At 46.2% G+C, this 15,868-nt stretch overlaps 1 protein-coding gene across 2 annotated transcripts in view; it reads right to left on the reverse strand.

The window, feature by feature from the left end:
- Positions 1–2,893: 2,893 nt before the first annotated feature.
- Positions 2,894–15,868, reverse strand: part of eepd1 (endonuclease/exonuclease/phosphatase family domain containing 1) — a 42,520-nt gene continuing 29,545 nt past the window's right edge. The window contains exons 3-7 of one of the 2 annotated variants that reach the window (XM_056298419.1): positions 15,439–15,549; positions 5,615–5,749; positions 5,368–5,506; positions 4,137–4,331; positions 2,894–3,399 (exon numbers count right to left, since the gene is read on the reverse strand). In XM_056298419.1, coding sequence (XP_056154394.1) covers positions 3,209–3,399; positions 4,137–4,331; positions 5,368–5,506; positions 5,615–5,749; positions 15,439–15,549 — 771 coding nt within the window. In that variant the 3' untranslated portion in view covers positions 2,894–3,208. The remainder of the gene's footprint in view (positions 3,400–4,136; positions 4,332–5,367; positions 5,507–5,614; positions 5,750–15,438; positions 15,550–15,868) is intronic. The other variant, XM_056298422.1, reaches the window with a different exon arrangement.

Consider the following 15,868-nt stretch of genomic DNA (forward strand, 5'->3'; position numbering starts at 1 on the left):
GGCAACATTTGTCGCTCTTGCCATCAGTGTGGGACCGCCCTTAAGAAAGAGCGTTGTCACGGACCTGAGTACACTGCCCCACAGTTCTGTCAGCTTTAACACAAACTTTCAGACACAAACACACACTGTCCTCTTGACGGGCCCGGCGGGAGGTGCTGCAGGCCCCGTGCCAGAAGGTCTGGTTTCACCTACGAAACTGAAAACAGTTGAGGACACGCGTCGCTAGACACCTACAAGCAGTGACAAGCTGGACAAAAGGCTTCTGTCGGCACGCTGGCACCGCGAAGCGAGGCCTCTCAGACTGCTCCGGTAGCCCCGCAGCACTTGCTCAGTTACAGGGACAACCCAATACTGCTTTACCATAGAGGTTTAAGGTCAATCAGCACAGTTTACCTGACCCTGGTGTACTGGACCTTCAGGCACCGGGTTGAAACTGATCTTTGCCCTTGGGGAGATGAGAAAGAGCGATGAAATGTCCACATTGTCAAGGAAGGTAGCCAGTAGAAAGCGGCACGGTGGTAAGCACTGTGGCCTCGCAGCCAAAAAGGTCCTGGGTTTGAACCCCAGGCCATCTTTGAACCCCAGGCCATCTCGGGTCCTTTCCGGGTGAAGTTTGCATGTTCTCCACGTGTCCGTGTGGGTTTCCTCCGGGTGCTCCAGTTTCCTCCCACCATCAAAAAGACATGCATGTTAGGGTTAATACTCCTGCCTGTGCCCCTGAGCAAGGCGATGGAAAGAAGAACTGGAGTTGGTCCCCGGGTGCTGCAGCTGCCCACTGCTCGTATACAGTAGGATGGCTCACATGCAGAGGACACAGTTCGTTGCGACAAAACAACGACAAAATGAAGTGGCTTTTATTCCAAAAAGGGGGTTTTCTTTGTATTACAGCTTAAACTGACATGACTACACAGTGAATCCGTGCGGTCTGACAATATCAGGAAGCAGATGCTGTGCTGAGAATTATGGCCTACACGGCCTCTCAGCAGGCGGTGTTATGGCCTCCACTGCCTGACGAAAGGCCGTGTATTATGAGCTGTGGCCTACACGGCCTTAAGAGAGTATGTAGGCCGTAGTTCTCAGCTGCACTCTCTCACATTACTTAGTGCTGTGATGGTCTGGCGGCCTGTCCAGGGTGTCTCCCCACCTGCTGCCCGGGGACTGCTGGGATAGGCTCCAGCATCCCCGAGTAAGGGTAAGCGGTTTGGATAAGGACTAATTCATGAATTTATAACGTCACTCTGCTGAGGTGGGGAATTGTGTATCGGGTAATGGCAACATCCGAAGAGGATTTGGTGAAATTGAACCTCTTGGCCACTAGAGGGCAGCAACAGACAACCCTGTCACACCACATGACCTCTATTTCCCAAACAACCCTGGAATGCGATGTGTCTGTCAACGATTATCAGATTAGCCAGAACATAAAAATCATCGGTCGTCCGCGTCACAGTTTGCGCAACGCTGTGAGCTCGAGACGCGTCACAAAGCAGCTTCCGGCTGTGACGGCCGCTTCCTGGACTCTCCTGGACTCCCTCTACACGTTGGGTGTTATGAACCTATTTGCAGCTGAATGAAATTATAGACGATGCAACAATGACTGCAAATACTTCCATCGCAATTTTTGAGCTGTAGTCAGAAGTGGGGTGTGGGGTGGGGGGTGGGGGGGCGACAACCTCTCCCAAAATAGAAACCCCGTAGTTTGTAAGCCCGTCTGTCATAACAGATACTCGGTAACGCGTGTTTGTTTGGAAGATATCCTTGAATGTCTGATTTTGTTGAAACGCTGCACCTCTCTCTTTACAGCGCCCCAGCTGTCTTCCGAGCAGCGATGAAAGAGACAGCAGCGTCTTCTAAATAATTCACCGTGCTGTCCTTCTCTGTGACTACACACAACCACGCACAACTGCTTTAAAACGACGAGCGCTCCACACACACACACACACACACACACACACACACACACACACACACACACACACACACACACACACACACACACACACACGCTGGGTAGACGTCATGTGTGGGAGGTAATAACGCTCCTTGCATCCTGGCCAGGAGCTCAAGAGGAGCCGGTAGACTGGCTGCCCTCCAACCACAACTGGGCCCGAGACCCTCTCCGCTCCATCACAGGAGGTGATGACTTCTCCTGCACATACATAATTCAATAGGTCTGCCGCGGTGAGAGTTTATCAACGCTCAGCTCGCAGAACACATCATCATCCTCATCATCATCACAGCACAGCCGAGTTAAAGGGGAGGTCTACAAGATGGTTGTGAGACCAGCTATGTTGTACGATTTGGAGACAGTGGCATTGATGAAAAGACAGGAGGTGGAGCTGCAGGTGGCAGAGGTGAAGATGACAAGATTCTCACTGGGAGTGATGAAGAAGGACAGGATTAGGAACAAGTACATTAGAGGGACAGCTCAGGTTGGACAGTTTGGAGACAAAGCAAGAGAGGCAAGATTGAGATGGTTGGACATGTGTGGAGGAGAGATGCTGGGTATGTTGGGAGAAGGATGGTGAATATGGAGCTGCCAGGGAAGAGGAGAAGAGGAAGGCCAAAGAGGAGGTTTATGGATGTGGTGAGAGAGGACATGCAGGTGGCTGGTGTGACAGAGGAAGATGCAGAAGACAGGAAGAGATGGAAACGGATGATCCGCTGTGGCGACCCCTAATGGGAGCAGCCAAAAGTAGTAGTAGTAGTAGTAGCAGTAGTAGTAGTAGTAGCAGTAGCAGTAGTAGTAGTAGTAGCAGTAGCAGTAGTAGTAGTACTAGATCACAGCACAGCCGAGATGCCACAGACGAAGAGCTGGAATTCCAGACACCAACGAGACGCCGATGCACCAGTTTGTGTTATGTCTTATAAAAAAGTCATGCATTCAAGCCCGAGATGGAACATTTCAACTTTATTTATATCATATACACATTTAGAAAATGTTTGGCACACACCAATGAGAGTACTGCATCTGTTTAAACTTATTTAGAACATTTCCATAGATCTGCTGCTTACACCAACTATTATACACTGATAAAACGAAACAAAAAGAGAAAAGGCAATCTTGGCACTTCTTCGCATTGATCGGGCTTCTTCGTAAACCAGGACGAAGCAGAATCCAAGCAGGATAAAGTCCCCCCCCCCCCCCAAAAAGTTGTTTTGGAATCTGCCCTGAAATGACCTGAATCTGTCTTTTGTTGTGCGTGCGTCGTCACCGCTCGTGTTTGGACATTACATCTCCTCGCTCCACCACCGCCACCCCGTTCCTGCTCAGCTCCTTAGGGCACGCGTCCACGAAGAACTCCGCCACGACGGGACAGTGACCGGACGCCACTCCACCCCACGACCAGTTGTCAGGGATCCAGGGATTGGTGAGGCCCTCCCGCAGCACCAGGAAGTGACCTGACACACACACACACACACACACACACATGCACACAAACACACACACACACACACAACTTTGCTTTCAATGACGTTTTGACGCTTTCTCCACAACGTCCAGCTCAGTTTCCACGACGAAGAGAAACTGTTTCTTAGAGCTGCTGCTGAAAAGGTGTGTTTTAACACTACACAAGATGCAAAAGTGAGTCTGTATATCAAATATTGTATATAAGTCACACAAACTTTCACATTTTGTGCATTTGTAGCCACTGATTGTTGAAACTGCGCTTGCTGGGCACAAAGTCAACAGGCTAGCTAGCTAGCTAGCTGATGGGAAGGCTAGCCAGCAGAGGCACACGTTAGCATACAGAGACAAACGGTCGCATGTTCACACACACGCAACGGAAATTGTAAAGCCCTGGCACAATGGTTGCACCTGCTATTACTTTATTTTGATTAACAGAGTTGATGCTGCTTTAGTCGGATTTCTGTGAGTTTTCCAAAACTTGTAAACCTTTACATATCTTCCACAACCCTTTCAGGGCTTGGAAATTGTAGTTTCAAATTTACCAAACTTTTCCACAAAAAAAAAATGAATGACCGTACGAACCCATGCACCTCACTGTGGACGGAAATCCAGGAAACGCAGGAGTGGACTGGTTAACAATAGAGGGCACATTGTTCCTCTGTACAAAACTACCCCCAACCCTTTGAACCCCCCCCCCCCACACACACACCCACACACACAGACTAACCTGTGTAGAGCTTCTTGAGGGGCCGGCTGAGCCAGATGTTGTCCAGGCAGCGGGAGCCCTGTGGCGAGCGGGTGCTGATGTTGGTGAACTGGCTGGACGGCAGCAGAGCACACAGCTTCTCTTTCCTGAGGACGTCCAGCTCAGTGCTGTGGGGCGGCATGCCGAAATGACCCAGCACCACCAGATCCCTCTCACCTGCACCGCACCAATGAGGCCGGGAACAACAAGAGCAACATCATTCACCACGGAGGCCATTTACCCCCAACATGACTACATTTAAAGCTGCTACGAGAAGGTTTGTTCCACCAGTTGTTTATCAGTCCCAGTTTAATGTTGATGCCTCTATATGACCACCGAGGTACGCGAATGAGATAATCAGTAAGAATGACTTGATATTGTTATGTAATGTTTCCAAATAATTCCAGATAACTGTCTCTGGGGGATTAGATTCCCTGCAAAATTTGATGAAACCATTCACTTCACAGATGGGATGTGAGGTCACAGTCAGAGATACATTACCTCATCGCTCCAAACAACCACTTTTCCAAAACACCTCTCCAAAACAAATGCATCTGCTACCCAGAGGCTGAATGTAGATCTCCGCAGCAACGCTTGTGCAAAATTAAGTCATTCTTCCATTACACACTTCTGCTTTTGTCCACAGCGTTACACAAAATCAACAAAAATCCAAAACTCCTCATAGCAGCTCTAAAGAGTAAACCCCAGACCCTTTTAGTGAGTTTGCGGATATCTACAGCATAAAAATCATATGAAAGGTTAAACACATGTCAGGCTGGTCTTGGTACTCTGTGTTGCTACCATAGCAGGATAAACACAGCTGCAGCTATTAACATTAATATTAGCTTAACATTAGCTAATTAATATGAATAACACTAATAATGGCTCAGTTGGATGTAGGTGTGCCGAAGAACCAGCACTGAACTATGCTAGTTCTTTTTATTTGGCTGGTTCTTCGGGTCTGTCTGTCTTTCAATGTTGATAATCAACCAGATCCATTATTAATGTTGTTATGTCAGCAAACTCACTAAAAGGGTTTGGTTACCATTTAATTATAGAGGTTATTTTGCCAGGTTTGAGGGAATAAACGTGACAAGCCCTTAACTTAGTGACGGGTAATGTGAGGTCAGTGGTTACCCTTAATTCAGCCTTCTTTCCTGGCCTTGGGTTTTTTGACTGATCGGAGGAATTTACCCAAAGCTTTCTGACTGACCTTTGAGTGTTTCTTGGATGCTGGGCGAGAGGCGTTGGTGTCTGGGCTCGTCTAGGTCGTGCTTCTTGCCGTTGGTTTCTCCTGACTGGGCCGTGGCTCTCATGTTGAGGTTCGCCAGCGTCAGCTCGGATGAACCGATCTAGTGGTCAGCCAGTCAGAAAAGTGAGGCACTGGCTATGGAACTTCTATGGAAGTTAAATTACTGTAACACACGCAGAGCCATCTCTAACTTCATCTCATGACTTACAAAGAAGTGAGCCAGGTAGAGTCGGGGGTAAGTATGATTCCCATTGCCATTGGTGACGGGGCTCTCCAGGACAGTGGCATCCTTCAGGTCGATACCAGAGGAGCTATCCCACAAAAAACCAGAGTAGCTCACTCCCTGAGAACAGAGGATCACGGGAAACGTAATCAGATTGAAGTGTTGGGCTCCATAAATGTACTCAACATCAACCCCAATACAGTTCATTCATTTGCCATTCGACCACAGCCCCTCAAACCAAGTAGGAACACATTTCAATACAACCTGCACTTCTTTATATCATAAAGCTACTTGAGCTTTACTTGGCTGCTGTTGCGTGGGATCTACTAAAAGTTATGTTTTGGTCAATTTGTGCCTTTATTTGGTAGGAAAACATACAGACATAAGGCAAGGCAAGGCAGTTTTACTTATAAAGCACGTTTCATACACAGAGGGAGGCTCAAGGTGCTGTACAGGGAAGTTAAAACAACACAATACAAAGTTAAAAAAAATTAAATTCAAAGTTAAAACAACACAATTGAAAAGAGCCAAATAAAGGATAAAATTTGTACAGAAGTAATTAAAAGTAATTAAAAGATAAGATAAAGGAGTAAAAGAATAAAAATAGATATATACAAATATTAGAAATAATAATACAATGATAACAAGACAGAGTTGTAAAAACATGTACTTAAAAGCGCTTGAGAACAATAACGTTTTCGGTCTGGGTTTAGAAACGGCAAAGGTTGGGCCATTCCTAAGACCATCAGGCAACTGGTCCCAGCGCTGTGGTGCATAATGACTAAAAGCCGCTTCTCCTTGTTTAGATTTTACCCTGAGCACCACAAGCAGTCCACTTCTTAGTTATCTAAGAGGTCTCGCAGGTTTATATTGCTCAAGAATTATCAATCATATTTAAAGCCAACTCTATGTAGAGATTTATAAATATGTAGACTTTAAAAATCAATTCTGTGGCTTACTGGCAACCAGTGTAGATATCTAAGAACTGGGGTGGTGTGGGCTGTCCTTTTTGGTATTGGTCAGAAGTCTTGTAGCTGAATTTTGAATATATTACAGGAGCCTGATGGTCTTCTTCAGAAGTCCTGTCATAAGTCCATTCAATTTTGCTGGAGATAAAAGCATGAATCGGTTTTTCCAAATCTTGTTTTGTCAGAAGGTTCCTGACTTCGGCTACGTTTTAAGGTGGTAAAACCCTGATGTTGTTATTGCTTTTACGTGACTGTCAAAACTTAGGTTGGACACAATGAAAACACCAAGGTTCTTAACCCTCTCCTTTGTTTTTAGTGCCTTGTCCTTTAAGTGACCGGCAACCCTGAGCCACTCATCTTTGCTGCCAAATAAAATTAAATTTGTAAGTTTTTGAGACATCCAGTTATTCATTTGCACAATGCATTTGCATAATGACTCTATAGGACTGTAGTCATTTGATGACAGCTATGTAAATTTGAGTGTCATCAGCATAACTATGATAAGGAAGGTTGTTGTTCTGAGTTATGTGGCCAAGTGGGAACATGTACACGTTAAAAAGAATGGTCTGAGAATTGACCCTTGAGCGACACCACAGGTCAAGGGCATGCCAATCAAAGAAGGTTGAATCAGTTCATCTGGATACAATGTTTATCGACAGACACGTTTCATCACTCAACTAAGTGACCTCTTCAGTCTAAACTGACTGCAGGCAACCCCACCCCTTATACAGATGCATAATGACCGACACCAACAACCAGTTTTATATGCAAAATGTGGGTGTGACCATTAACTAGAGTTTCAATGGCTATCTGTACTATTCACAGAGGACTAAGGAATGTTTGCAATTACAGCATTGTAAGATGGCGACAGAAACATAATTACAAATGCGTGTTGCCATCTTACAATGCTGTGATTGCAAACATTCCCAACATTGCAAACATTCCAGATGAACTGATTCAACCTTCTTTGATTTTCTTACCTGGATTTTCAAGCATGCATCAAGATGTCAAGGGCATGCGTTTTGAATTATGGTTCCCAATAGCGACAAAATAATCTGTGTCCTCCAAATATGATTTCAGCCATTTTAAATTTGTTTCAGAGAAACCAACCCAGTTTTCCAGTCTACGTAAAAGTATACTGTGAGTGACCATACATATCAACGGCTGCACTAAGATGTAAAAGCACTAAAATTGATGTCTTGCCTTAATCACAATTAAAACGAATCATTTAAAACCTTTATAAGAGCCATGTCTATGCTGTGATTGGTATGAAAGCCTGATTGAAATTTGAAAAAATAATAATTTAAAATTAAGAAATGTGTTAGCTGATTAAAAACTGCCTCCCCTATAATTTTGCCTAAAAAGGGTAAGTCTGAGATGGGTTGGAAGTTGCTTAGGATAGAGGAATTGAGATTGCCTTTTTTTGTAATAAGGGCTTAACTACTGCAGTTTTCTAGGAGGAACAAAAGGTACCAGACAAAAATGATACAATCACTTTGTTAAGAGCATTGGTTTCTGTGGAGTTAAAATTTTTATTTAAAAAGTTAGTGGGCAAACCGTCAAGACAAGTGGAAGAATTAAGGCGTTGCACTATTTCCAGTTACACTTTATTTTAGGGGGTCGGAGGGGGTCGTGAATTACCTAGTGGTAATTATCACATAATTTCTTAGTAATAATGTTGAAATTACCTTGTAATTTGGGTTAGGGGTAGGGAGGGTTAGGGTTAGCTGTAAAATTACCTGTAAAAACTACCACCTTATTACTAGGTCATTTCTGACCCCCCTAAAATAAAGCATTACCCTATTTCCAATAAGGTATCTGCTGATGGGGCTGAACTCTTGACATCAGAACTGGTTTCCTTGTACTTACAGTTGCTAAGTTGAACATTTGGTTCAGGCTTGAGCTAATATCAAGTCTGATACCATCAAAAAGGACGCAAATTCATCACACTTATCAGTGGACAGAATCTATTTGTGGGGAGGATTTGTCAGTCTCTACTGTGGCAAATAAAGTGCTTGCATTATTTGTATTTTTGATACCGAAGAAAAAGGATTGTCTTGCTTTGCAGATTGTATTGTTGTAGGAGCGAAGCCTGTCTTTGTAGATATCAGTGTATTCGAAAATTGGTTTTGCGTTCAGCTTTTCTGCATTCCCTTTTCCTCAGCCTCACATTTGGATCAGGTCTCCAGGGTGCTTTCTGTTTATAAGTGATTTTCTTATGCTTTACTGGTGCAATGTTGTTTATAACATACAATATTTTGGAATTGTGTGCCGACTTCTGGCATCGCAGACTGGTCCAGGAGGACCAACTGGGAGGAGACCCCGGGGTAGACCCAGAACTCGCTGGAGGGACTACATGTCCAATCTGGCCTGGGAACGCCTTGGGATCCCCCAGGAGGAGCTGGAGGGTGTTGCTGGGGAGAGGGACATCTGGAGTGCCCTACTTAGCTTGCTGCCACCGCGATCCGACCCCGCAGAAGCAGCTGATGATAAGATGAGATGAGATGAGAATATTTTGGAATTGAAGTTATTCAGCAGAACATCAACAGAGTCAGATATTTCACTTGACGTTGTAGATACTGTCTGTCTAAAAAGAGCAGCAGTATGGTCACTGAAGTACCTGTTCTTACAACCGTTGTTCAGATTTGGGGATTGGATGTAACAAGCAAGTCAGAAAATACACAGAAATTATCCGAAAGAGCCAAGTCCCTGACCAGTATTGACGCATTGAGACCCTTAGTGATGATCAAGGTCAGAGTATGTCCTTGAGAGTGGGTGGGCTCCATCATCATCATCATCAGTTCCGTAACCTATGGAGGTCGTAGGAGCACAGCTGATGCCTCAGCATTGGTTGAGTCATCATTGTGTTTCAGTAGGGGAAGTACCCGGTGGTCCCTATCTTCTCTCCAGGTATGGATGGCCGTTGGTTCCCAGAGGAAGTCATCCTCCCTTTGACAGGCTTTTTTTTTTTTAGTCCTGCTGGGTGTCCACACTCCCTCCTCATAACAACCCAAGGGTTGAAGTGGGGGTGCCGGTTTAGCTGCCGCCGACCCGACGGTTGCAGTTTAACATTGTACCCACGATGCAAGGCTCCTTCACATGCTGATATAGGCCACAAGTATCAAATGGTGTGTTAAGTTCATTTGCATAATTATCCTTTGGGTTATCAACTTGGATGTTGAAGTTGCCAGCTATTACTAGAAAATCAAAGTCTGTGCAAACTGCAGATAAGAGTTCACTTAACTCCAAGAAAATGCCGAGCTGGGTGACTTGGAGGTCCATAAATAATTAAAAGTAGACTGCAAGGAGAACATTTAAGGAGAGTGCAGAGGTATTCAAGTGACATAAAACTACCAAATGAAACTTGCTTGCATTGGTATGAATCTTTAAATAGGGTTGCCACCCCCCCTTCTTTCCTGCCTGGTGGTGTTGATAAAATTATGGTTCGGAGGGGCTGATTCAGTAAGAGTGTTTACTTTGCTGACTTTGTCCAGACAGGTTTCAGTTAAAAGCAAAAAATCAAGGTTATGTGAAGAAATAAGATAATTTACCAAAAAAAAAATATTTGTTTGAGAGAGATCTGACGTTGAGAAGAGCTAGTTTAGCTGTACATGTAGTGGGTATTACAAGTATGGCTTGGTATGCCACATTATGTAAATTGGAGAAGTTAACAGCTTTGCTTGAATAACTTGATTCTATTGCTAATTAAGACAGGTATAGTTGAAGTTCATTGCCTTTCACTGTGCTCTGGGTTCTCTGAGGGGTCCATTTGTTTCACTGAGGGAGTTGTTTGAGAGGAGCTGTAAGTGATTGGGAGCGCCAGGTCACAGGGTGGCGCTGGTGAGCATTACAGTGGGCGTCATGGCGGTGGGGGCGTGGCAAAGTAGTTGCTCAGCTGGAGACCGGAAGTAGCCAGTAAGGGCTGTGGACAGGTTGTAGTTATTAGTCAGGGCCCAGTAGAGTTAAAACTGTATAAAACAAGCGGTCAGTTAAAATACATCCACCCAGGGCGCTGGGGTGGATGCCATCATTTCTATAAAAAGATGGATAATTCCAAAAAAGATTAAAATTATTGCTAAAAAAGAAAAAACACACACATTGTGCACTGCACAGGTTGATAGAAGCCAGGTGTGGAGAGCAAGAGTCCTGCTGAAGCGACCGATGCCTCGTTTAAAAAGAGGAATAGGGCCGGAGATAAAAATCCTTCTGCCACAGTCTTTAAGAGAGTCAAGAACCTTGATAAAATGCTATTTTAAGATTTGAGATCTCTGCTGGGGGAAGTCGTTGCAGCCAACATGGATTATAATGTTGTAATTATCACTAGGATATTTGTCAAGGAGCCTGGTGCATTTCCCCCCTAATATCAGCCACCTTAGCGCATGGAAAACAAAAGCACTTAGCTGATTTTCTTTGGACTTTTTTTTTAATAATGGAATCCCCTATGACAAGTGTGGTCAGGCTGGTGGTTGATGATGGGGTTTGAGGCGATGGGGTTAAGGAAGAGTGGACAACGGTGGGGGAAGAAGGCAGGGAAGAGGCCCAAGGTGCAGGAGTAAACTGAGTCGGAGCGACGAGTAGTGGGGCAAGAAGATTGTCCACATCTGGCTGAGTGGTGCCAGAGTGATACACGAGTGGAGAGACTGAAGTGTCGGCATGGGAGGGTGAAGGAGGATGGGGGTCAGTGGAGACTGAAAGACTGGGGTTACAGCTAAGTGGAAGAACGTCATGGAGATTGAGGATGTCTGTTGCTCAGTTTGATTTCATATGATGGGGTAACACAAGAGAGACGCCTTCCACTCAGCTTACAGGGGCGGACTGTGGACCAGAGCTCAGGATGGGATGGAGTGGAATTTGTTGGGGCTTTGGGCTTCACCCTGAGCTGGATCCAGGGATCAGCAGCAGCAGATGGAGGAGAAAATGGGGCAGCAGCCTCATCTTCGGTGGAGAGGGGAATGTTGGAGTCCATCTCTCCTGTAGTGGTGGTGTTGTCTTGTGCAGGGCCGAAGGTTATGATGGTGTCCACAATCTTTTCTCCTTCCTGAATCTGATGGAACATGGAAATTCTTCGCTCCAGCTCCTCAATCCTCTGAACAAGATGGATGCAGCTCCTGCAGTCAGATGAGGTAAGTGGAGCCATTATCTTTGCAGGAAAAGAAGCTGGGGGGGGGGGGACAACTGTGGCCAGTACAGGGTATAACTGTAATCTGTTTAGTACAGGAAGCTAATAGCATATGGCTAGCGGATGTTAACAGACAGGGATGGGCTCCAAAATCAACCTGCTGGAAAGGAGGGATGATTGTGGCCCTTGGAGAGTTTACAGGGAGTGAAATCTACTAGCAAGGGCCCAAATTACTAGGCCTACTGCAAGGATCAGGCACTGGCGGCTTGTTGCCATTCAGTATTATTCCCTCAGTTTCGTTGAGTTGTTTGAGGCTGCTAGGACAGATCAGCTAAAGCCACTCCATTTTGCTCAGGATTTGACTTGATCTTGAGGGTATTTGTTAGACGAACTTAAATTAAATAAAACCAGACAAGATCGGAGACTGAAACAAAGACGGTTGAGTCCACACAGTTCTCACCAGTTGGCATCCCGTCTATTCTCTACAGCTATATGTCAAGTCTGTGCAATGTTTGATGATAGGATAAAATCCATAAAATAGTACAAGCACTTTGGCATGGTGGCCCAGTGGTTAGCGCTGTCGTCTCAAGGCAAGAAGGTCCTGGGTTCAAATTCTGGGGTTGTCCAACCTTGGGGATTATCCAAGGTCATCCTCTGTGTGGAGTTTGCATGATCTCCCCGTGTCTGCAGTGGGTTTTCTCCGGGTGCTCCGGTTTCCCCCACCATCAAAAAGACATGCATGTTAGTGTTAATACTCTGTCTGTGCCCCTGACCGAGGCATGGCGAGATGAACTGGAGTTGGTCCCTGGGCGCTGCACGGCGGCTGCCCACTACTACACAGCTACGATGGGTTAAATGCAGAGAAAGAGTTTCCCCAACGGAGATTAATAAATTAGTAAAAAAAAAAAATCAATTAAAAGTTGAAAAGCAAGGAAACAGCACAACAAACAAACAAACCATCAGATGGCCGTCAGCTGACAACCGGAATTGAGTGGTTTTCACGTGATGTCACATTCATATTGGAACGCCCACCTGGCGGGCAAAACACTTCTCAAACAGCAGCATTACTGACCCATCCAGAACGAAAATACATGTAACTGTCTGTACTTTTGTAAGCGTTCATCCTGGCGGCAGTGTAAGGAGAGGGATTCTCCACAAGATATATGTAAACATCGCCAAACTGGAGCTCTGGCAGGGACTTTGCTGCTTTCAGAGACTGAAATACTGCGGCGGGCGCTGTATATGGATCAAAAGTGCCCAAAACTTGTAGTTTGTCAACATATCTTTGTCTTTCTTCTTTCGTAAGGTGATCCAAATGCTTGGAACAGCTGGAAAATTGACAGGTCTGTGCTGCTGCTCTATGGAGTTTCCACTGTTGGCCGCCATGCTGGAACTTTGTTTTGCCCGCCAGGGCTCCGCGTCAGTCACGTGACTGAAATCTATAGGATTCAAGTCTCAGGATGTTACGCTTAGACGTGAGTCAACAATGTAGTGCATATAACTGGTCTGGCCACTGGGACATCCCTTGGTAAATCCATTTCTGACCTGGGGGAATGTACTGTATGTCTCCGTGGGGCCATTCCGGCCTGCAACGTTAACATACTCAGTCAGCCATTATGACTACAGCTGGTCAGTGCTGCAGTGTGTAGGTAGTCCAGATGTCCACATGGAGATGGAACGAGAAAAGGGCAACGTACAAGGACGTTGCAGTGATACTTGAAGTTCCCATGAAATCAAAATAGATGTCTAAGTTTTTCTTAATCAATGTCTTTTTTTAATCAAATAATCAAGTCAAATAATCAAATCATCATTTTTAATCAAGTTTTTTTAATCAAATATGTCTTCACTGATCGTCACGTTTACGCAGGTATCGTCACCACACACCGTTGTACCCGGTCCCCTCCGCCGGCCCGCCCTCTGGCACGGCATCAAACAACATTTTGTTTGATGCCTTGAAGTCCCAGCCATCGACTTCATTTGATGGCTGGGACTTCGTTTGATGGCTGGGAGAGCTGGCGCTGGATCGGCTGGGAGAGCTTGGTCTGCTGCATCCTGTGGGGGACCACGAGGCCCTGCCTGGAGTTGTGCCCGAAGAGGAAACACCGAGGGCGGTCTGACAGGACGCGGAAGCGGGGCAGGCTAAGCTAACTGCTAGCCCATGCAGACCGGCAGTTCCAATAACACCGAGGGCGGTCTGGCGGCAGCCTCGCCTCGCCTTGACTGTGTTTTTAGTGTTGTCGTGTGGAGTGCGGGGAGGTGTGTCGAAGGTGTCTGGCTGGGAGAGCTGGTGTTGGATCGGCTGGGAGAGCTTGGTCTGCTGCCTCCTGTGGGTCCAAGGACCACGGCCCTGACCGGAGCTGCACCTGAAGAGGAAACACCGAGGGCGGTCTGACAGGACGCAGAAGCAGGGCAGGCTAAGCTAACTGCTAGCCCATGCAGACCAGCAGTTCGGACAGTCATCCTGGCTGGCGTTCGTTCTCCTGGACAGGGATTTTATTTTATTTTTTTAGTTTGGATATGTGTGTTAGTTTGGATATGTGTGTTAGTTTAAATATATGTGTTAGTTTGGTTATGTGTGTTAGTCTAAATATGTGTTAGTGTGGATATGTGTGTTCTTGTAGTTCTTGTAGTTTCTGGATATGTGTTTGTGTCTTTGTGTTGCACTGTTGTGGGCTGAGGGAAACCATGTTTCATTTCATTTCATCTGCGCAAGTGCATGAAATGAAATGACAAATGAAGTGTTTCTGACTCTGAACATCTCACAGGGCCCCCTTCCATCTGCAGCCCATTCAGTGATATTGGCTGCTGTAAACGCCAAGCAAATAGCCACGACAAGGCCTCCCCCCCCAGCTTCCTGTTTTTACAGGAAACACGTAGCTATGCGGAATCAAATAGCACTCCGCGAGCCGTCTCCTGGGAACTTAAGTTATATAACACCCACTGTCTGCTCATCCTAGAAAGTTATTTGCTCAATATGAATAATGAGTGCAACTTCTCTCTCACACCCCCACGCTCAACATAAAGAGTTCCTCTTCTCATTTTAGACTTTTCAAACAGGCCAGGCAATGTTTGGGAAAAAAAGTTTTGTCTTGCCTCCAATGAAAACAGGATTTAAAAGTGTCACAACTCATGCGTGCACACAAGCACACACGGCACCTTTAGAGTGGTAATTACACATCAGATACACGACCTGTTCCTCAGAAGGGAAAACTGAGGCCCTGTTCCAGCAAATACTGACAATACCAGCTTGCTGATAAACTGCAGGAGCAGCCAACAGGACGGGCTTTAATGACTCCTCGTCATTATCTCCAGTGTCCATCTTATGTGACGGAACGCTACGGCCGGAGAGAACCCGGCAGGCCTAGCTCAAGTTTATATCGAGGGTCACTGCCGTCTCGTTCGGAATGCTCAGTGTCGTCCTGGTTGTTTAGAGAGGCATTACTGAGAAAAGAGGAAACCTCTCTGGGGCAAATGCATCGCCAGGATTTATTTTCACTCAGGCCTCCCGAGTTCCTTGAAAAGCGTATCCAGCTCGCTGCATTGTCTGAATCTAAAGCCTGCTGCAGAGGCTTTTTAGAGGTTTGTAAGCACTCATGAGTGCTGCCGGTCGGGGTTCATCTCTAGAGAGGTGGTCTTGTGTGCCGTGTGGGTGCGTGTTCAACAGAGGCAGGATTGGTAGAGTGCTGCCGGTGGCAGACGGGCATTTACAGTGGTTACAGTACCTTGCTGGAGTGTCCTGTGGGCTTCTCAGATACCGCGCTCTTCCAGATGCCCCGCGGTCCTCTCCACTTGCGTACGCTGGCCAGCGAGCCCTGGTTCAGCTCCAGACAGAACTGGCACACGGCACAAAGGAAGGACAGGGTATCAGTGCTCGTATACTACACACAATGACAGAACAGGAGACAAAAGAAACTCTCACAACCCACATCAGACTACCAACACACATCAAGCCGGGCGTCCGGGTGGCGTAGCGGTCTATTCCGTTGCCTGCCAACACAGGAATCACCGGTTCGAATCCCCGTGTTGCCTCCGGCTTGGTCGGGCGTCCCTACAGACACAATTGGCCGTGTCTGCGGGTGGGAAGCTGGATGCGGGTATGTGCCCTGGTCGCTGCACTAGCGCCTCCTCTGGTCGGTCGGGGCGCTGCTTCAG

This window comes from Lampris incognitus, chromosome 18, assembly GCF_029633865.1.
Source record: "Lampris incognitus isolate fLamInc1 chromosome 18, fLamInc1.hap2, whole genome shotgun sequence".
Lineage (NCBI taxonomy): Eukaryota > Metazoa > Chordata > Actinopteri > Lampriformes > Lampridae > Lampris > Lampris incognitus.